At 46.7% G+C, this 20,960-nt stretch overlaps 1 protein-coding gene across 1 annotated transcript; it reads right to left on the bottom strand.

Moving 5' to 3' along the window:
• Positions 1-1,357: 1,357 nt before the first annotated feature.
• Positions 1,358-20,692, bottom strand: Htr5a (5-hydroxytryptamine receptor 5A). The gene is made up of 2 exons (XM_052720500.1): positions 18,694-20,692; positions 1,358-5,168 (listed from the first exon to the last, which is right to left on the bottom strand). The coding sequence occupies exons 1-2, from the start codon at positions 19,432-19,434 to the stop codon at positions 4,836-4,838; spliced, it is 1,074 nt and encodes a 357-aa protein (XP_052576460.1). The 5' UTR covers positions 19,435-20,692; the 3' UTR covers positions 1,358-4,835.
• Positions 20,693-20,960: the final 268 nt, after the last annotated feature.

Here is a 20,960-nt window from a genome sequence, read left to right as displayed (position 1 = left end):
ACCTGAGTTTAGAGCCCAGCGCTCACATCAGCTGGCTCAGAACCACCCCTAAGTCAGCTCCAGGAGATCCAATGCCTTCTTCTGGCCTTCCTGGGTGCTGTACACATGTCACACACACACACACACACACACACACACACACACACACACACACACACACACACACAAATAAAGCAAATATTTTTAAAGTCCACCGAATGATCCCAGTTCTGATAGACCCAGCAATATCTTCTTACCTGTCACTACTGTACCTGGAAAATACAAGCCTTCAGATGACCCAGAGAGACTCAGGTCATCCATCACAGGAGAGCATCCCCTTAGTGTGTTATCTGTTATGGGACAGCGGAGCTGTGACTTCTTTCTCGGTTCTGTAAGCATGCTCCTACTCACCCTCAAGAGGACCTACAGGGAATCTTGAGCCTCCTCAAGCCTGTCTGAGAAAAGTGGTCCTGACAGTATGGGCCCAAGGAATGGGCACTGGTTTCCTAGTGACTGACTTCAGCTGTGACTTTCATGGACCACTAACCCTACCACATACTAGCCTTCAAGAGCAATGGAAACAGGGTGGAGAGATGCTCAGTGGTTAAGAGCACTTGTTGCTCTTGCAGAGGACCTGGGTTCAGTTTCCAGCACCCACATCAGGCAGCTCACCATTGTCTGTAACTCCAGCCTCAAGGGGTCTGTTGCCTCTGGTCATCATAGGCACCTGCACTCACATGCACAAGCCCACACACATACACACATAATTTAAAAAATATTTTAGAAGAGTAATGGGAAGCATTCCACAAATATTTGAATTGCGTACTAGAGACACAAATCAACATATGCACCTTGTGATGTGTTTGTCAATACATCCTTGCATTGAGATGAAAGCACAATAATTAATTGCTATTTACTCCTTGTGTACTGTGTGCTTCATGCCCTAGGTAACATTTGAAGATTTAAGTGTTGTCTGGGAGATGCTAAGTACATCTAAATGATAATGTACAAGTTCATCTTATGAAGAGACTAATAATAGCCTCAGTTAGAGATTCAGGTAATTTGATCATATCATCTTCTAACTAGAGTATATAGAATCATTGGGCAGTGAGGGTCACTCAGATCTCACCTCTTCCTCAGTCTTATTGAAAGGTTTAAAAGAAATGAACCTTAAAAAAAATATTGGGGCTGGAGATGGCTCAGTGGTTAAGAGTACTAGCTCCTCTTCCAGAGGACCTGAGTTCAGTTCCCAATACCCACATGGTGGCTTACAGCCATCTGTAACTCTAGTCCCAGGAGATTTGGTCCCCTCTTCTGGCTTACTCAGGCACTGCATCCACATAGTAGACAATCATACAAATAAAATAAAAATTAAAGGTTAAAAAATCATTATATTTATTGTTTTGAAAATTAGGTTAGCACATGTGTGTATGTGTACAGGTGCCTGCTCAGGCTGGAGGTATCAGATCCCATAGAGATGGAGTTACATGTGGTTGTGAGTCACCTGATGTGGGTGCTAGGAATAGAATTCAGGTGATTTGCAAGTGTAGTATGTGCTCTTAACCACTGAGCCATCTCTCCAGCTTCAAATAAACCTTTAAGAAAAACCAGTAAGATAAATATTGAAATTTGGGACTGAATGAGAAATCCCACCGGGAATCTCAAATAGACAGACATGGTACAGTTTGCACTGGATTCCACATGCTGTGCCCATTCCTTTACTTGTGGGCACTCAACAGACACATCTCCCATTATAACAATGAAAAGCAATAATGCCCAGTGATCCCCGTGGTTCCAGGTGATCTTGGGGACAGAGAAAATAAGGAAGTAAGTAAGTCTGTATTTTAAACTATTTATGGGTCTAGTATGCCAAGTAAGATATATACAGAAGTAAGGAAAAAATCCAAGGAGATCCCAGTTAAGTTCTCCATTGCATTGCTTTCGTACAGACAGGACTCCACATTCAGCATGTGTACAGTCACGCTGCTGGCTGTCTAACACCCTAGATCCGTTCACGCTCTCGTATAAAGGTTGTCTTTGCAGGAAATCCAAGATAACTTCATGTCAAAGCCACAAAGAAATTATCACAAATTTTCTATTTTGGAATGTTGATGGGTATAATTTATTATATACAGTATAATATGCCTGTACGTTCATGTTACAATACACAGTTTTAATTTGTGCACTTGAGGAATCCGGGACATGGAATATAATGGAGTTTTATTGCCCAAGAGTTTGTAGACGTTTTGAATGATGAGTAAGAGGTTTGTCTTAAATTGAGGTGCTATGGGCAAAGCTGCCCCGTGTGGTGATAAAAGTGGTGGCAGTCAGAAGCCTTCGGGTGGTAGCATGGGCTAAAGTGACTGTCGGGATCTCAGCATGCAGCTGAGTGGGCGGTCGCTAGTGGCTAGATATCTTTACACATGCAGCTACAGAGAAGTGGAGAGAAACTAGCACACTCCTCCTTTCCTCCATCTAAAGGCTGAGGGGGACAGTGAAGGACACAGTGCAGAATTTGCACAGTTTAGAACATTCTATGTGCATCGTTTTCATAGGACTCAGACTCAAAAAAACAAACAAAAACAAAAAACTTCTTATATCTGACTAAAGCCAGAAAACAAAAAAACAACAAAAAGCGAAGCTTTTGTTCAAACACTTAGCAAACCCTGGTTATGAGAACAGTCATGGATATGTGAGCCATTCTGTTCGATTTCCAGCCTGGCTTAGACCCAGTCCTTTAGTGTAGGATGTGTGACTGGTTCAGGCCGCTGCTCCCAGAAAATGGGCCCCAGAGTATTGGGAATTTTTGTATTTAAAAAATTCAGGTATGATAGTACACACCTTTTCAGCAAAGGCAGAAGCAGGTAGCTCTCTGTGAGTTTAAGATCAGTCTAGTCTATAGAGTAGGTTCCAGGACAGCCAAGACTACTTAGTGAGGCCCTGTCTTAAACCTAAATGAATACTTAAAAACTCTTAGCCAGGCGGTGGTAGTGCACGCCTTTAATCCCAGCACTCAGGAGGCAGAGGAAGGTGGATTTCTCCAAGTTTGAAGTCAGCCAGATCTACAAAGTGAGTTCTAGGATAGCCAGAGCTGTTACACAGAGAAACCCTGTCTCAAAAACAAAACAAAACAAAAACAAAAACAAAAACAAAAACAAACAAACAAACAAAAAAAAACAAACAAGCCCCAAAAGTCTTAAGGATGGAGCTGTTGCCCTTCCAGTCAACTGAAGAAACACACCAGCTCTCTGCACCGGCATCATCACCCGGCCAGCTCTGAGGGTCCACACCCTGGATGAGGATTCTTCAGGAAACAGCCCCTCCACGGCTGTAAAGGCAGCATGTTTCTCACTGCTGTGACCTAAAGCACGGGTGCTTTTGCTCACTCAGGATTTTGCTGAGAACCAAGTGCTGAGAGGGGTCCACAGCTCCGTGGGTTCTGATGCCTCCACCCTCAGTGTGCGGGAAAAGTCAGCACGCACGGCGGGGTTCCGTTTATCACTTTAGCTGTTTTGCTAAGGCTCTCAGAGCTCCCTCGGGCTGCCTTTGGAGGTGTGGGTGCAGCCAAGGTTTTCTGTGACCGTGTAAACACTCTGTCTTTACCAGACTCGCCAGTTACACTGCCAACTTGAGAGAGGCCATAAGTGACCTTTGTTTGCCAATCTTACAGCCTATTGGTCAGGTTCATATACCAACAAAACCACAACAGCAAAGTGACCAGCACTCCTATTACTGAATGTTACTGATGGACAAACAGACCCTTGTGGTCACCAACTGTGAAACTGTATTGAGAAGTCAACAGTTCATAGCTATTAATAATCTGGAGTCTTATTTATCCAGGGATGATGAAACACTAAGGCCAGAAACATTTGAAGGAATTACACAAAGAAAAACCCACAGCAAATAAATAATTTTGACAAATTCTGTGACATTAGTAGTTTTTTTTCTATTTTTTCGTGAACAGTTGTTTCAGAATGGAAGGAAATATTTCATTTTTCCAGTTCCAAGATGATGGACTGAGTTGATTTTAACTGGAAACTGTCCTTTTCTGCAGTATGTGTGTGCGTGTGCGTGCGTGTGTGTGTGTGTGTGTGTGTGTGTGTGTGTGTGTGTGTGTGTTTATCATGAACAAAACAGTAAAGACAACAATCACTGTCCTCACAAGTGGGACTGGGCTTTGCTATGTTTAGGGACAGAATTTTGTGGTCAGATATCAGGAAGGACTCAGAAGTATTAGGGTATACACTCTAGGACCACAGAGCAGAAGTCTGACATGATGACTAGCTACTCAGAGAAGTTTGGCCGTATGGTCTGCTGCTCTGCCAACAGCCTCACCGGAGTATTTTGTTGTTGTCCTTAGATAGCCCAAGCTGGTTTTGAACCCATTATGTAGCCCAAGCTGGCTTCAAATTTGAGATCGCCCTGCCTTAGTCTCCTGAGTGCTGGGTTTACAGGTGTGTGTGATCGCCGGCAGCTCTAGGTCTTGTCATTCTTTCTGCCTCTCTCTACCTGCTGGTTCACTCCCTCTCTCCTCCCTCCTGTCTGCTCTGGCCAACTTTTCTCCTGGCCATGCTAGAGTGAATTTAGAGGAGGAATGGGCACTTTGTGGGCCAGGTCCGTGGCTGCTGGTACAGAGTGAGGGAGAGTCCCCAAATTGGGGGCATAAGCCACCAGAGCCTTCAGGAGAAGACAACTCCCAACCCATGAGCACAGACGTGAAGCGAGCTGAGCTCCGATGTGACCCTGGTGCCCTTGGCAGACGGATCTTGTCCTCAGCACTGCTGGGCAGACTGCAAAGGTTCATGGGACAGGGCAGTCCACTGAGCTACGGGAAGAAGGCACTCCCAGATGGCCCCTCACTGTTGCTTAGAGAAGAAGACCTTGAAAGCACTGCTGTAGCTCCTGTTGAAGGCTGTGTAGATGAGCGGGTTGAAGAAGGAGTTGGAATAGCCCAACCACAGGAAGATGCTCTTCCAGATGGCAGGGATGTCCCAGGAGCACAGGGGACCGATGAGCTCTGTGACAAAGAAAGGAAACCAGCAGAGCACAAATACCCCGATGAGGATGCCCACCATGAGGGCCGCCCTCTGCTCCTTCTGCTCCCGCCACGTGTCCCCTTCTGTCTGGAAGGTAACGGTGGCATGGCGGACTGTGAACACCATCTGGGGCTGCTGAGTAGCATCCTTCACCTGCAAAGTACAAACAGACACTTTGTAAGGAACAGACTCTTCAAACCCGCCAGGTGGTGGTCAAGCTGAACCCAGGTACGGGTGGGCCTAAGCCCCACAAGCTGCTCCAAAGGAAGTGTTGGAGTTTAGGTGGAGGATTCCATAAACTAGGGGCAGAGTAGTGCAATGGCTGCGTCAGGGGGTCTGCATCTTAGAAAAGGGAGGATGCTGCAACACAGAGTTCAATGCAAGTGAGTTTGTGGTTATCTCATCAGCTAAAGGGGCAGCAAAAATAAGCAGAATGTGGGGTGTCTTGATTAGCTTTAGCTGTCAACTTGTCAGCTTGGCATAGGGCAGAATCATCTGAGAAATTGCCTAGATCAGATGGGCCTGTGGGCTCTCTCTCTCTCTCTCTGTGTGTGTGTGTGTGTGTGTGTGTGTGTGTGTGTGTGTGTGTCTGTGTCTGTGTTTGCCCAGCCCACTATGGGCAGTATCATCCCTAGGCAAGTCATCCTGAATGGTATAATAATAAAACCAGCTGAGTTTCAACCAGCAGTTCTCAACCTGTGGGTCGTGACCCCTTTGGCAAGCCTCTATCTCCAAAAATATTTACATTACGGTGGATAACAGTAGTAAAATTACAGTTATGAAGTAGCAATGAAAATAATTTGATGGTTGGGGTCACCACAACATGAGGAACTGTCCTAGAGGGTCGCAGCACTAGGACAGTTGAGAACCACTGGACTAAGCCATCTTACAAGCCAGCCAGCAAGAAGCATCCTCCATGTCTCCTGCTGTCCTTCTTGGGCTGTGCAGTGTGTTCCTCAGTTAGAGGTGATGCTGTGTGGGCTAGGACGCAGGCCTGCCTTCAAGCTCCTGCCTTGACTTCCCTCAATGATGGACTGTGGTCTGGCGTTACAGGCTCAAATAGAAACTCCCCTCTCCCAAGTTGCTTTTGGTCCGAGTGCTTTCTCACAGCAACATAACTGAAACTAGAGCATGAGGCATGTGGATTTGGTGGCAAAGACACAGAAGACAGGATCACAAACTGGGTGGAGTCCGAATCACCCGGGAGGCTAACTTCTAGGCTTGTCTGTGAGGGAAGACACACCCTCAGTGTGGGTGGCACCATCCCATAGGCTGGGGTCCCAGACTAAATAAAAGGACAGAGTGAGCTGAGCACCATCATCAGCCTTGTTCTGCTTCCCAGCTGCACAGACAGTGTGAGCAGCTACCTCAGGCTCCTGACACCATGACCCCCCTGCCCTGATAGATTGCACCCCCAGACCATGAGCCAATGCAGAGCCTTCCCTTGATTTGCTTCTGTAAGGTAATTTAATGGCAAAAAAAAGTGTGTGTGTGTGTGTGTGTGTGTGTATTATATATATATATATATTATATATATATATCCTAATGAGCTCATTATAAACAAAATAGTGAAGACTGAAAATTCATTTACCATATCTCTCATACCAGGTACCCTAACCCAGCCAGCTACATGGCACCCTGTGGAGGTCAGTGATTTTCCTTTGCCATCTGGAGGCTAGCTGGTGTTGGCTTACTGTTGCTGCCCAGCATTAGAGAGGACCCACTGTTGGGGTGGGCTTTGAGGTTTCCTTTGCTCAAGCTTCACTCAGTGTGACACTCAGAGCACTTCCTGTTACCTACAGGATCAAGGTGTAGCTCCTTATCTACTCTCAGCTTCTTCTCCAGCACCATGTCTGCCTGCACACCGCCATGTCCCGCCATGATGATAATGGACTAAACCTCTGAAACTATAAGCCACCCAATTCAATGTTTTCCTTTATAGGAGTTGCTGTGGTCATGGTGTCTCTTCACAGCAATAGAAACCCTCACTAAGACAGCAGGTATGGGGGCTCAGTGGGTAAAGGTGCTTGCCGCCAAGCCTGATGACCTGAGTTCTATCACCGTAGACTTCATGATAGAAGGAGAGAGCAGACTCCCCCAGGACTCCCAGGAGGTCCTCCCTCTGACTCTTCCTCCCTCAGGAGGTCTTCATCACTCCTTTTAATTTTCATGGGCCAAACTGAGCATTGCTGGTGGCCACAGGACTTCTGGCAACCTGAGGGTAATAGCAACAGTGGGGACACTGAAAACATGGGGTGCTGTGATACTAGGGGTGCTGGAGACATGGAAACACTGGGGCATGTTTTTGCATCAGGAATTCTTCAGAGTTTAGTAACAGAGCTCCATATTTCTCAGAAAAGCACACCCCCACCCCAAATTCTGTTTTCCTTCGGTTGCTGTGCTAAACACTATGACCCAAAGCAACTCGGAGAGGAAAGGGTTGATTTCAGTTTACACTTCCAGGTCACTCTTCATTAGTGAGAAAGTCAAGGTAGGACCTAAGCAGCAGCTAAAGCAGAAACCACAGAGGAGTGCTGATTGCTGACTCACAGGCTCATGCTCAGCTAGCTTTCCCACACAGCCCATGCTCACCTTCCTAGGCGTGGTGCTGCCCACGGTGGGCTGGACCCTCCCACATCACTCTTCAGTCAAGACCCTCTCTCACAGACATGGCCACAGGGCAATCTGATTTGGGCAGTGTCTCAGTTGAGGTTCCCTCTCCCCAGGTCACTCCAGGTGATGTCAACTAACCAGGACACACTTCCATGTGAAACATGGATCCTTCTCCCAGGCCATGTTCTGGTGCTGTGTTCAACACCAGCACCTCCCCTGTCCCCCACAAGTGAGCTCAATGATTGAAATCACTGTCCACGGAGCTGTCAGGTTCATTGGTAGGAGATCCTGGCTGTTTGAAGAGTTTCCACTTTCTCTTGTTTCCAGGTTTGTGTGCTCACCCTGCCTTCCAGACCTTGGCTGTCTGCTCTCTGCCAATCAATGGCTACAATGAAGCACTTAACTGGGTCTGTAGAATGACCTGTACCAATTGCCGTAAGAGTTTAGCGCACTCATTAGCAGATCTCAGGAAGAGAGAATGAGGCTAACACAGAGTGAGCAGTCAAGCCAGATCCTCTCAACTCTGACACACACTTAGAAAAGGTGCTGCACAATTTCAGACTCAAAGAAAATTTCCAGCTTTACCAGCCTTTTGTCTTTCAAAACTGAGTTATTTGGGGACAAGTACCACTTGCCAAAGCTCTTGGGTTTTGTTTGTTTGTTTTGTTTTTAAAAATATTGATATGCTAAATAATTGTTTATGATTTTACTGCAAATCTAGCATGCTCTTTCCACTGCTTTGTGGTGCTGAAGTTGGGGGACAGAGACTTTCAGCTCTAAAGGGTGGGTTCAGTTGATTTGCAAGACAGGTCACCTGGACCTGCCAGAACACTCAAGAAACAGATTCCCAGATTAGAAGAAGGCTCTCCATGGTGGTGACTCAGGGACAGACTGCTTGTGCTGTAGCTATGGTAACAAGGAGGCTTGCTGGTTATCTAAACCTCTTCCTCTGATCAAGGACAATGCAGTTCCCAGAGCACATGCTTATAAACAAGCCAGTAATCATCAGCCTTCACTCAGGAGCCAGCCAATCAAGTCAGAGTCACCCTAGAAACCTGACTCTGAGAACCAATCATTTTGAGTACTCACATTCTACAGATGACGTTGGCCTCTGCCCCGCAGAATGACCACCCACCCTGAGCCCGATCATTCTGAATTCATTGAGATAATCATGATTTCCCTTCTCCTAAGAACAGTTAGGGATGACGGGATTTCTCTTTGGTGATATATTGTGTACTCTAATAAAATTTGCCTTAAGATCAGAGAACAGAACAAGCCACTAGATTAAACATAGAAGCCAGGCACTAGTGGCACACACCTTTAATCCTCAGGAGGCAGAGATCCATCTGGATCTCTGCGAGTTGAAAGCCACCCTGGACTACATGAGATTGACTCAGTCTATGAGAGAAACAGAGCCAGGCAGTGAGGCACATGCCTTTAATCCCAGTACTAGGAAGTAAGTAATACAGCTGGGGGGAGAAAGGTATATAAGGCGCGAGGAGACAGGAACTAAAGGCTTTTCGGCTGGAGAGCTTCAGAGACATTCAGAGGGTTCATGGAGTTGGCAAGGTGAGACGTGGCTGTGGTATGTTCCTTTGTCTCTCTGATCGTTCAACATTTACACCAATATCTGGCTCTGGGTTCTTTTTTTTTATTAAAAGACCTATTTTAGACTTCATATTACATTGTTTTTACTGCCTAGGCCATTGATTCACTAGTTCTTTTCATCTCAGCCTTTGGGTCACAGCTGTGCCACCCTTAGCCAGTTTTAAAGGTAACACTGAGACCAATTCTAGGACCTGCCATGATATTTCCCCACCAAAAGGCATTCACTGGACCCCAGCTCCAGGTACCTTTTGTTCAGGCACTCCTGGTTCCTTGGGTTCCTGCTGGCCCCCTGGGCTCCTATTGCTATCCCAGAATTTGCAAATAAGGACGTCTTTGTGCCAGATCACCATATTGAGGTGTTTGCTTCAAGTAACTAGAGCCTCAGCTACAAGTCTGCTGTTGGGTCTTGGATTAGATCTTGGGATAAGGTGTAGTTGGTGTCAGAGTGCAATACTGGCAAACACCACCATGCTGTGCAATTAACTTGCAGCATCTACAGTTGCATGCTTTTTTGTTTTAAAGATTCATTTTGTGTGCATGCGTGCGAATGTGCATCTACATGCCGGTGCTCTCAGAGTTGTAAGCTGCCAGATATGAGTGCCAGGATTGAACTCAGGTCCTCTACAAGAACAGCAAGTACTCTTAATCACCGAGCCATCTCTGTCTAGTCCCAGTTAGTTTGTTTAATTGATATCCAGAGGCCCTACAACATTGCCCACTTGGGGTCTCTCTCTAGCATGTTCTGGGAGCTCTATCAACTTCCTAAGTGAACTGCCCTTTCTTCAAGATTTTTTGTTCATGAAAAATTGAAGCATTCTGTAAACTCACTAGATATAAAGTCAGATCTATAAACTATAAATTCAAAGCCTATACCAGAGTCAGGGGCATAAGGGAAATTTTTTCCTAAACTTCAGAGAAAAGGGCAGAAATGTGTTATGGAATTCAGAATTTAATTAGACTATCAAACAAACAATATTACCAGGATCTGTCACAGCCTGAGTTGACATCTCTTCAGATTTGGAAATATTTAAAAGGAGGACAGAGAGGAAAAGAGTTATCTAAGCCAATTGTGGAAATTTAAACACAAAGATAAAGATAGAATATGGATTACATAAGGTACTTTCAGAAGCTTCTCTTGCATGGGATGACTGAACAAAGGTGCAAAATTGCAAAGCAAACAAAGACAGAGAATAGGTTTAGCATTCATGCAGCATTTGTGTGGAACGGAAGCCCACGGCTGATGGAATAAAGCCTTTGCTGAAGCCCAGTCTTCTTCTCCTTCTTTCTTTCTTTCTTTCTTTCTTTCTTTCTTTCTTTCTTTCTTTCTTTCTTTCTTTCTTTCTTTCTTTCTTTCTTTCTTTCTTTCTTTCTTCCTTCCTTCCTTCCTTCCTTCCTTTCTTCCTTTCTTCCTTCCTTTCTTCCTTCCTTCCTTTCTCTCTCTCTCTCTCTCTCTCTCTCTCTCTCTCTCTCTCTCTCTCTCCCTCTCTCTCTTTCTTTTTTTGTTTGTCTTTTTGAGACTGGGTTCTCTGTGTAGCCATGACTGTCCTGGAACTCACTATGCAGACCAGTCTGGCCTCGAACTCACAGAGATCTTCCTGCCTCTGCCTTCCAAGTACTAGAATTAAAGGCATTTGCCACCTCAGTCTTTTCTTTCAATAAAGGGACTAAAAAATAAGAAGTAAATGGAACAATAAACCTAGCAACTTATAAAATACTCGATATGAGGCTAGATATTTCCAAATAGCCTTAAAAAGTAAAGGCCAGCGATCTGTATGAGATAAGGTTTTCTGGATACACCTGACTAAGCCTCTGTACCCAGAGATGTGGGAGACTAGATTAAGACCCATGTACTAATAGATTATCTATCAGTTGTCTATCTGTCTTTCATCTCTTTATATCTACCATGTATCAATTATCTGTCATCTATTATCTATCATCTACCACTGTCATCTATCACTTATCTATATCTTTCATAATCTATTAGCAGAAGGCACCTTAAAAGAATCAATATCTCAAGCTAGAAACTGAGTGCAGTGGAAACTCCCAGGAATCTATGAGGGTGACCCTTGCTAAGACTCTGAGTAATGGGGGATATGGAGCCTGAACTGGTCACCTCCTGTAACTAGACAAGATCTCCAGTGGAGGGATTGGGACCCCAACCCAGGCATATAATCTCTGACCTACAATTTGTCCTGCCTGTAAGATATGGTGGGACAAAGGTGGTGCAGAAATAATGGGAGTGGCCAACCAATGACTGGTCTAACTTGAGACCCATACTATCAAAGGGAGCCCACCTCTGACAATGCCTGGAGGGCCAGAACCCAGAGACTGGACAGAGTCCTAGGATAGAACCAAACATGACTGGCAAAAAAGAAAAAAAGAAGTCAATGAAATGATTCCTAATGATGCTCTGCTATATTCACAGACTGCTGCCTAGCCCAACTGTCAATAGAGAACCTTCACCCAGCAACTGATGGAAACAGGTGCAGAGACCCAAAGCCAAACATTAGATGGACCTTAGGAAATCCTGTGGAAGAGTGGGAGGAAGGATTATGCAAGCCAGAGGGGCCAAGGACACCATGGGAAAACACAGAGTCAACTAACCTGGGCTCTTGAGGGCTCACGGAGACTGAACCACCAACCAGAGAAATTACATGGGCCCTCTGCACATGTGTTGCAATTGTGTGGCTTGGTCTTCTCATGGGATGCTGCAAGCTGCAGGAAAATGTAATGGAATTCAGCTACTATCACAAAGGCTACTACTTGGAAAAGTCAAGGACTTTTCCGAAGGTCAAGCCATGGCTTAAGAAGTCTTGGTGATATTTTAGCTTTTGTATATATATTAACTGGTTCCTATAGTGATTTTCTTGTAATACTTGCTTCCAAGAACTCCTAACAGTGTATTTATCTAAAATACCTATCAAGCATCCAAGGCCAAACAATCTCCTGAACTAAGGTAACACCCTTGTGGAAACAACGCCTGTTCCCTAGGTCGGGCGGATAGCCTTATTTCTTGTGCAACCTGAGACCCTCCTTTTCTATTACTAACATTGTAGACTCCTAACTTCTCACCTAACCACTTCTAGGAATGTAGATTGAGCACATAAATTCCCTTTTTGATATACTAACCGATCATTAGTTCTCAGTTGACCTCCTCCTTTACCACTCCCATTTTGGATTGTAAAAGAAAGCCTGGTGGTCACTGCCTGGGGAAAACTCTTATCTGCCTTTATGACCCTGCAAGAATTCAAGCCTGGTGACCTTGCTCTGCCAGAAGATTGCTATTGCTTGGGTTTATAACTGGATTTCTGAGAGACTTGGGGAGAACTGAGAGAATAAGGAGACTGAGAGGAGGAGAGAGAGGGGAAAAAAGAGAATGGAAGAACCAGATGGTAAGGACTGGAAAGGAATGAACTGAGATGGGGAAGAACTAGATTGAAGGGCTGAAAGAGAGTACTAGAGGAATGAGATGGAAGATGGGGAAGAGCCAGATGGGGAAGAACAAAATGAGAGAGAAGGAGATGGGAGAGAAGCTAAGATGGAAAAGAACTAGATGGATGAGAACCCAGATGGGGCAAAACCAAGATAAGAGAATCAAGTCAGCGGATAAATGTAGAGAGAAATCAGGCAAGAAAGGAGCTAGGCATGAGAGCAGAATAGAAGCTGTGTAGAGAAAGGACCAACACAGAATAATAAAGTGTATGGACCAAGGAGTTTCATGTACCTAGATTTGTTATATATCATCAAAGATTAAATTATCAGCTGGTTGTAGATTCTTTCTGGACCCTGGGAGGGGATTATTGAGGGGCTGGACCTCCATAGTCCCAGATAGTGGGAACTCGTGGCAGAGGGAGCAGAGACTGTCTCTGACTCTGTTTCCTGCTCTTAACACCCTCTCCTCCTGCTGGGTTGTCTCATCCAGCCTTACTAGGACAGGAGGTGCCTAGTCTTGCTGTAACTGGATATGGCATGGATGGCTAGTATCCATGGCAGGCCTGCCTTTTTCTGAAGGAAAGAGAGAGGGAGTGGATGGGGGAGCTTGGGAGAGGGACTGGGAGGGGAAGAGGGAGGGAGGGAGGAGAAACTGTGATTGGGCTGGCAAAAAAATTAATTGATTAATTAATAAAAAATTAAAAATAAACCGGGCAGTGGTGGTGCACGCCTTTAATCCCAGCACTCGGGAGGCAGAGCCAGGCAGATCTCTGTGAGTTTGAGGCCAGCCTGGTCTACAGAGTGAGATCCAGGAAAGGCGCAAAGCTACACAGAGAAACCCTGTCTCAAAAGACCAAAAAAAAAAAAAATTAAAAATAAAAATAATTGCCAGGTGGTGGTGGTGTATGCTTTTAATCCCAACACTTGGGAAGTAGAGGCAGGTGAATCTCTGTGAGTTCGAGGCCAACCTGGTCTACAGAGTGAGTTCCAGGACAGCTAGGACTGTTACACAAAGAAACCCTGTCTCAAAAATAAATAAATAAATGAATGAATAAATAAATAAATAAATAAAATATCTCATATTAACTGATAAACAAAGTCACTATCCAAAATCTGCTTACTAAAGTCATTCCAATGGGGACATAATCACCCACTAAGTCCCCATCCTTCTAACTGTGGATGCCCTGCTTGTACTGAGTTAAAGCTACCTTTAACCCTCACACTATAGAAAGTTAACTCATTTGGTATATAATTTAAAAGTTACTTGGGGATGGGCTGGAGAGCCGGCTCAGCAGTTAAGAGCACTAGCTGCTCAGCTAGGTGTGATGGCTCCACCCCTTTTATCCTAGCCCTGAGGAGGCAGAGGCAGGCAGGTCTCCAAATTTGAGGCCTGCCTGGTCTACACAGTGAGTTCCAGGACAGCCAGGGATACATAGAGAGACCCTGTCTCAAAACACACACACACACACACACACACACACACACACACACACACACACACACACACATATATATATATATATAACCACTCAACCAAAAGACCTGGGTTTGATTTCAGCACATATAGCAGACCAATACTATTTGTAACTTCAATTCCAGAGAATCTAACGTTCTCTTCTGGACTTTGCATGCACTGGGCACACACATGGTATACATACACATATGCAGGCAAAACACCTATAACACATAAAATAAAATAATTTAAAAACTAAATGAAATAAAAATTACCTGAGAATGGCTGGTTGGCTCAACAGGTAAAGACATTTGCCGCCAACCTTTATGACCTAAGTCTGAGCCCTGGAATACACGGGTTGGAAACAGAACCAACTCCGACCAGTTGTCTTCTGATTTACATGTGTGCACGGAGGCACACACACACAAAATGTAAAACAATGAAAAGACAAGACATCTGAAAGGCAAAGGTAACCTGGTTTGCAGTAAATTTAAAATAGTAAACCTAGGGAAATTTTTCTTTAACAAAATACTTTGTTGCTGGGCATAGTATGTGCTGTAATCTATTTTGGAGGCTAAGGAAGGAAGATTTTCAAGGTTAAGGCCAACCTGGGCTACATAAGGAATTCCAGGCTAGCCCGTATTATATAGGAAGACCCTACCATAAACAAATAATGGATAGACAAAATGATTCGTTTGTGCCAGGTGATAAAGAAAGAGCAAATGAAAGACCAAGCTGCGGCTATGCAGCACATTTCTCAAAGGTTTGAGAGAATGTGGGTGCCGGTGGTGAGAAGACAGCCCTTCCGTCTGTGACTCTCCTAGAGTTCAGTGAGTATTGGCTGTTTCCTAACGAGTGTGCTACCACTCGGGATGAGACTGTAGCTAAGAATGCTTACACTATAGACCAGAGCATTACCGAAAAGGCAGCAAGGGGCCTGGAGTCCCTGTAGACACCCCACAAGCAAGAGGAACTGCAGCCCAATGCACTCATGCAGCTGCATGAGAGCCCCCAGAAACCTGTCCTTTTACACTGATAACAGTGTACCAAGGGGGCTGGAGAGATAGCTCAGTGGTTAAAAGCACTGGATCCTTTTCCAGAGGACCCCGGTTAAATCCCAGTGTCCACAAGGCAGCTCACAACCATTTCTAACTTCAGTTCTAGGGGATCCAACACCCTTTTCTAGCCTCCACAGACACCAGACACACATGTGGTACACAGATATACATATAGACAAACACCTGTACATATAAAATTTTTAAAAATGTACTGAGGCTAGGGATTTAGTTCAGTTGGTAGCATGCTTACAGCATGCGCAAGCCCCAGATACAATCTTGAGCACCAAATAAACTGGGTATGATGAGTTACACCTCTAGTCCCTGCACTAGGAAGGAGAAGAGAAGATCAGTCCACAGAGAGCTGGAGGGGACCCGGCACCCTCTTCTGGCCGCCGTGGACACTTGCAAAATGCTTGTTTTTAATTATTTAATATCTGAGAGTTTTGCCTCCGTCTATGTCTGTGTACCACGTGCATGCAGTGCCCCCAGAGGCCAGAAGAGGGCATTTGATCCCCTGGAACTTGAGTTATAGATGTGGGTGCTGAAAATCCCACTGAGGTTATTTGGAAGAACTGCGGATGCTCTTAACAACTGAGCCATCTCTCCAGTTCCCCGAGAAATGTTTTTAAATTAAAAAAAAAAAAAAGTACACACTGACTGAGCCATGCTCCCCAGCCTCAGTTCAGTCATCAAAGCTTTGTTCCTTTGACTGGTGGTCCTCTGTTACTACTTGTAATGAGCCCCAACCCCCAATCACTAATGGACCTACCCAGCATCTCCCTGTTGTTAGAGTAGGGGGGAAAAAGTGATCAAGAGACTGGAGTCTCTGGCCTGAATGGAGACCTAACATTCAGTTGAGCAGGATCATTCACTTGGCCAAGAAACCACGCCTAGGAACTGAGGCTTCCTTAAGCTATGCTGCAGAGGTAGGTGAAGTAATCAGTCCTTTAATGAGGTACTGAGATTTTCTTCCCCGAGTCCCCACACAGTAGCTCATGGACCACAACCACAGTGTTTGGCTCCTTTTCTAAGTGCAACGTCTTCTCTTCTCCTTTGTCTCTTTTCTAATCGTGCTTTCCTTAACGCTTTGGGCTCCCTCCCCCAACATTTTGGACTTCCTTAATCTTCCTAAAGCCTCCTCCCCACCCCGTGGCCTCCTGTCCACCTTTCGTCCCATCTCTACAACAGGCTTCAACTGAATGACTTTTCCCTTCCTCTCCTCCTTCTCTGGGCAGTGGCTGAGTTGTTTTTTGTTTTTTGTTTTTGTTTTTTTTTTGGGGGGGGGTTGAGACAGGGTTTCCCTGTGTAGCTTTGGAGCCTGTCCTGGATCTCGCTCTGTAGCCCAGGCTGGCCTCGAACTCACAGAGATCCGCCTGGCTCTGCCTCCCGAGTGCTGCCCGGCAGCGGCTGAGGTTTTAAGGCTTGCCTGCCTTCGAGATTTTCTTTCAAATTCTAAAATTGTCTTTGTGTTTCCATTTGAGTCTATTCCTAAGTTATTTTATTAATGAGACCAAGAACACCCAAAGGGGTTCATAATTGGAGTCTGAGTGTGTTCCTGGGGAAACTGAGGCTCACCTTTTAGACTGTCAATCTCATCACTCATTCATAAAAGAATTTAGAAGCAGACTAGAAAGGAAGTTGGGGATAATTTTATTGGAGTTTAAAAGAAAAACAACAGGGCGGGGAAGCTGTGACTCTCCGCAGCTGCCAGGGGATGGGAAATGGGGACAAGGGAGAGAAAGAGCCATGCTGCTCAGGGAGCAAGCGGCCCCAGGGAGAAGAGAGGGAGTTCAGAGAGAACGTGAGACAGCCCGAGAACCAGGGACAGCACACTTGGCCTTTGGCCAGTGTCTGAAAGAAAGGGAAATAGATGAAAAGAAGAAAACGGGCCAAGTTACACCAGGCAGATTCTGAAAGGGGCTGCGCCAGAGAAGAGGCCTTTGGAAAGGAACAGTACATTGTCTCATTAGGGGTAATTTATCCCTTCCACCTCCTTTTTGGCTGCTTGAAATGCCAGGTCTCCACTCAGGCTAGAGACAGAACAACCTTCACCCTTTTTTTTTTTTTTTACGGTAATTTAAATTCCAAGGAAGAGCAAAGCATTCCGTTACCAGGGAAACAGAGGTGGAACCCAAGCTTTAGTTGCCTAAAGCTATTTAGAACCTAGTTCTGGGCTTTTTGGTGGATACAGTAGAGTTTCCAAAATTCAGTTCAATGAATTCTGGTCCTTGAAATTCTTCATTGTGGGGCCGTCCTGTGCTATTAGGAATCACCAGGCAGTCCAGACATCATCCTTGGTGGAGGACCACTGCTCTAGATGGAGGAACAGGGAGCCGTGTCTCCCTTTGCCCCTTCCTCTACCTCCTCCATCTATTGTGCCCTAAGCTTGAATGACTAGGAATGCAGCCACGCTGACAAGGTCTTCACAAAGAACCACCATTTACTTAGGCTTACCTTTACATCAAGCCAGTACAACACACCCAGCACATTCAGTTAAAGTATTCTGCTGTCCCAGAGCCCAGCAACAGAAAACCGGGACTGTATTCTTGTCTGATCTAACTTCAGTACATAAGTGAGGCCCTCAGCAATGGGTAGGGAGCTGACTCCTTTTCCTGGAGTTTGAGAACATTGAATCACCAAGTCAGATTTCCAGGAGTTAAGGAGAGGTAGACAGGGAATTGTGGGTGGCAGAGGATGGAAGCTGGACTTCCTTGTAGAGATTGTCTGCTTCAAATGCCAGCCATAGGGAGCTGGGGGAGCTATCTGTTCTGAAACTTGAATTTCTTCCTGCATATTACTCAAAGGGAAAGCAGATAGGCCAGGTGATCCTCAGTAGTGCCCATGGTCTGATGGGGCTGCAGTAAATAGGCCCAGAAGGCAGTGGTCCAAACCATAAGGCAAGGAGAGCAGACACCAAACACAGGCACCAAGATGACAGTAAACAGTTGTCTTTAATCTTGGGGGGGGGGGATGATTAGACAGGACACTGAAGAATGATAAATGACAACCTAGAAATAATAATTTGCAAAAGAGCCTAGAACACAACACAACCGATGTGCCTGCTGTGTGGCAATCATCCTGTCAATCATTCTAATCTTCCCTCCTCGGACGCTCCCTCACTACTAATGCAGAAAAAGGCAGGTTTTTTCGTTCCGTTCCCCGCCCCGCCCCCCCCAGTACTGAGCCAACGTCCCCCAGACACCAGCTTCACCAGATGTTCTATAAGGAATGCTGTCCATCCACAGAGCTTTAGTGCCAAAGTGGACCCGATAGGATACGATCACAAACCCTACGTCTTCCACATAAGAAAACAACCCACCAGACACTCAACACGGGAGGGACTCTGTAATTCAGAGCTTAAAGCAAAGGTAGTCTCTGGCGCTTGCGCCCTCCCTTGCCTACGTCTTCCTAAACTGGAGAGTTTCACCTTCCATAGACTTCGGGGGAGGTCTGCCGAGAAGAAAGCCTTTGCAGATGCAAGTGAAGTATTTTTAGCGATCCTTGTAGCACCCACCTCCACAGCTTCGGGAACGGGGGAGACGCTGTTGGTCTTCCTGGAGCCCACGCGGAACTTCGCGGCCTTGTAAATCTTCCAGTACACGAAGAGCACCACGCACAGCGGCAGGTAGAAGGCGCCCACGGTAGAGAACACGGTGTAGGAAGGCTCGCGACTGACCTGGCACTCCTCGCTGAGCTCAGAGTACGTCTCCCCCCAGCCGAAGAGTAGCGGGGTCAGAGAGATGACCGCAGAGAGTGCCCAGGTGAGCGCGATCATCACGTTGGAGACGCGCTTGCGGGCACGGAGTGTGTACTCCAGGTGGCGTGTGATCGACCAGTAGCGGTCCAGGGCTATGGCTGTCACATTCCAGATGCTGGCTGTGCAGCAGAGCACGTCACACGCTATCCACAGCTGGCACAGCCGCCGGCCCAGCTGCCAGCGGCGCCCGGACAGCTCGTGCACCAGACTCAGTGGCATGACCAGCGCAGCCACCAGCACATCCGAGATGGCCATAGACGCCACCAGGTTGTGTGGGACGCGGTGGAAGGTGCGTACCCTGAGGATGGTGGCCAGCACCAGCAGGTTCCAAGCAAACGTGGCCGCGGCTAGAAAGCCTAGCAAGGTCAGAACTAGCACTCGGAAAACTGAGAGAAAGGGCCGACTAGGGCGCAGGTCTTCCGCACCCAGGCTGCGATTGGGTTCCAAAGAAGAGGGAGTGGAGAGGGAAAAGGAGGTCAAGTTTACAGGCAGATCCATCGCTGGTCCAGGACACCTGCGTTCAGATTCAGTGTAGCCACCGAGCCCACCGGAGTCAATATAGAGATGTTTGCGACCACTGACTAGTGGAGAGGTTTCTGTCAAGAGCCTGTCACCCTGACCCCAATCTCCAATCAGTGAGAGTCTGGAAGAGACGTGGCAGAGAGGAGCTAGGCTGCAAGCCGCACAGTCTCTGTATCCTTAGGGATTTGGAAAGCGGACTCAAGGGGCTGAGTCTAGAAGCCAGGGCTCGCTTAATCTATCACATGCCTGCGTTTCCTCACCTCGGCGGAGACCGCTGTCTGGTCGCCAGCAGCAGAGCATCCTTGGATTCGTCTCTGCCCGGTGGATTCCTGGAAGCCGGCTGGTGCGTCAGAACAGTCACTGGTCCAAGATTGCTCCCTGCCCGCTCCCCCACCCCCTTCTCCGGGCAGTGGCGCCCTGGGGAACAGCCGGATGCTGAAGAAGCCACGCAGGTACCTGCTTTCTAGAGATGGTCTTCTGCTCTACGCTGGCCTCTCTCCACCATGCCTGGGGTTGCTACTCCGAAAACGCACGCTGGCGCGCCCACCCGGACCGGCCTTAGCAAAGTGGGGATCCAGCGCTACGTAAGGCATCAGCTGATGAAGCCGCCTCTCCCCGCCCCTGGCTCCCCGAGCGGCGGTGCTTGGCGCTGTCCACGGTGCTGCCGCCTACACCAGCACTCAGCTTGGTGGCTGTCCAAGGTCCAGTCGCTCTTTACCAATTGGTCAGTGGCCGGGATCCAGTTTACTAGTAAACTTTCCTAAAGCCTCCCTCCAGTACCCACGCCCCCCTGGAGGTGATTTTGAAGCCCCGAGCGGCATCTCGGTTTCCAATGGGTGTTGTGCACAAGTGTCCCGAGTGAGGCACTTAACTAACAGTCTAGCGTACTGTTTTCCCCCTCCAGATTTCAGTATGTGATTGCCTCCTAGGTGGGTAAGCTCAGTGTCCTCGCTTAAAGAGTTGTTTGCCTTAGAGGAGGAGACAGATGGCTGTTTGTCCTATTCTCAGAGAAGGCTGAGGTGTAGAGCTAGGGTGCCTGTGTCCTGACACCTAGAAAGAGGCTTGCAGTAATCTCTCCAGCAGCTCTACTGAAGGAGCCGGAGAGATGGCTCAGCCATTAAGAGCACTGGCTGCCCTTGCAGAGAACCTGCTTTGGTTCCCAGGATTCAGGTAGTGCCTCACAACTGGCTACAACTCCATTTTCAGGCAATAAGACACCCCCTTCTGGCCTCCACAGGCACCAGGTACGCATGTGATGCACATACATACAAGCAGGCAAACACTAATACACAGAAAATAAAAATAAACAAATCCTTAGGAAAAAAAGAAAAAGAAAAGGCCCATGACACTTAAAAAGCAGGGGCACTGAGCCAAGTGTGATGGTACAGCCTTTAATCCCAGCACTCAAGCTTGAGGTAGGTGGAGCTTTGTGAGTTCAAGGCAGCCAGGGCTACACAGTGAGACCCTGTCTCAAATATAGATATATTTTATATATATCTCCA

Source organism: Peromyscus californicus, unplaced genomic scaffold, assembly GCF_007827085.1.
Source record: "Peromyscus californicus insignis strain IS unplaced genomic scaffold, ASM782708v3 Scaffold_6__1_contigs__length_162567912, whole genome shotgun sequence".
Classification (NCBI taxonomy): domain Eukaryota; kingdom Metazoa; phylum Chordata; class Mammalia; order Rodentia; family Cricetidae; genus Peromyscus; species Peromyscus californicus.
The sequence above is the reverse complement of the archived record's forward strand: the minus strand, read 5'-3'. Positions and strand labels throughout refer to the sequence as shown.

What these genes read in the sequence shown, in the direction of transcription:
- Htr5a (XM_052720500.1), bottom strand. Translation starts at nt 19,434, where the DNA reads ATGGATCTGCCTGTAAACTTGACCTCCTTTTCCCTCTCCACTCCCTCT. An exon ending in CCGTTCCCGAAGCTGTGGAG is followed by an intron (nt 5,169 to 18,693) that starts GTGGGTGCTACA and finishes TGTACTTTGCAG; the next exon opens with GTGAAGGATGCTACTCAGCA.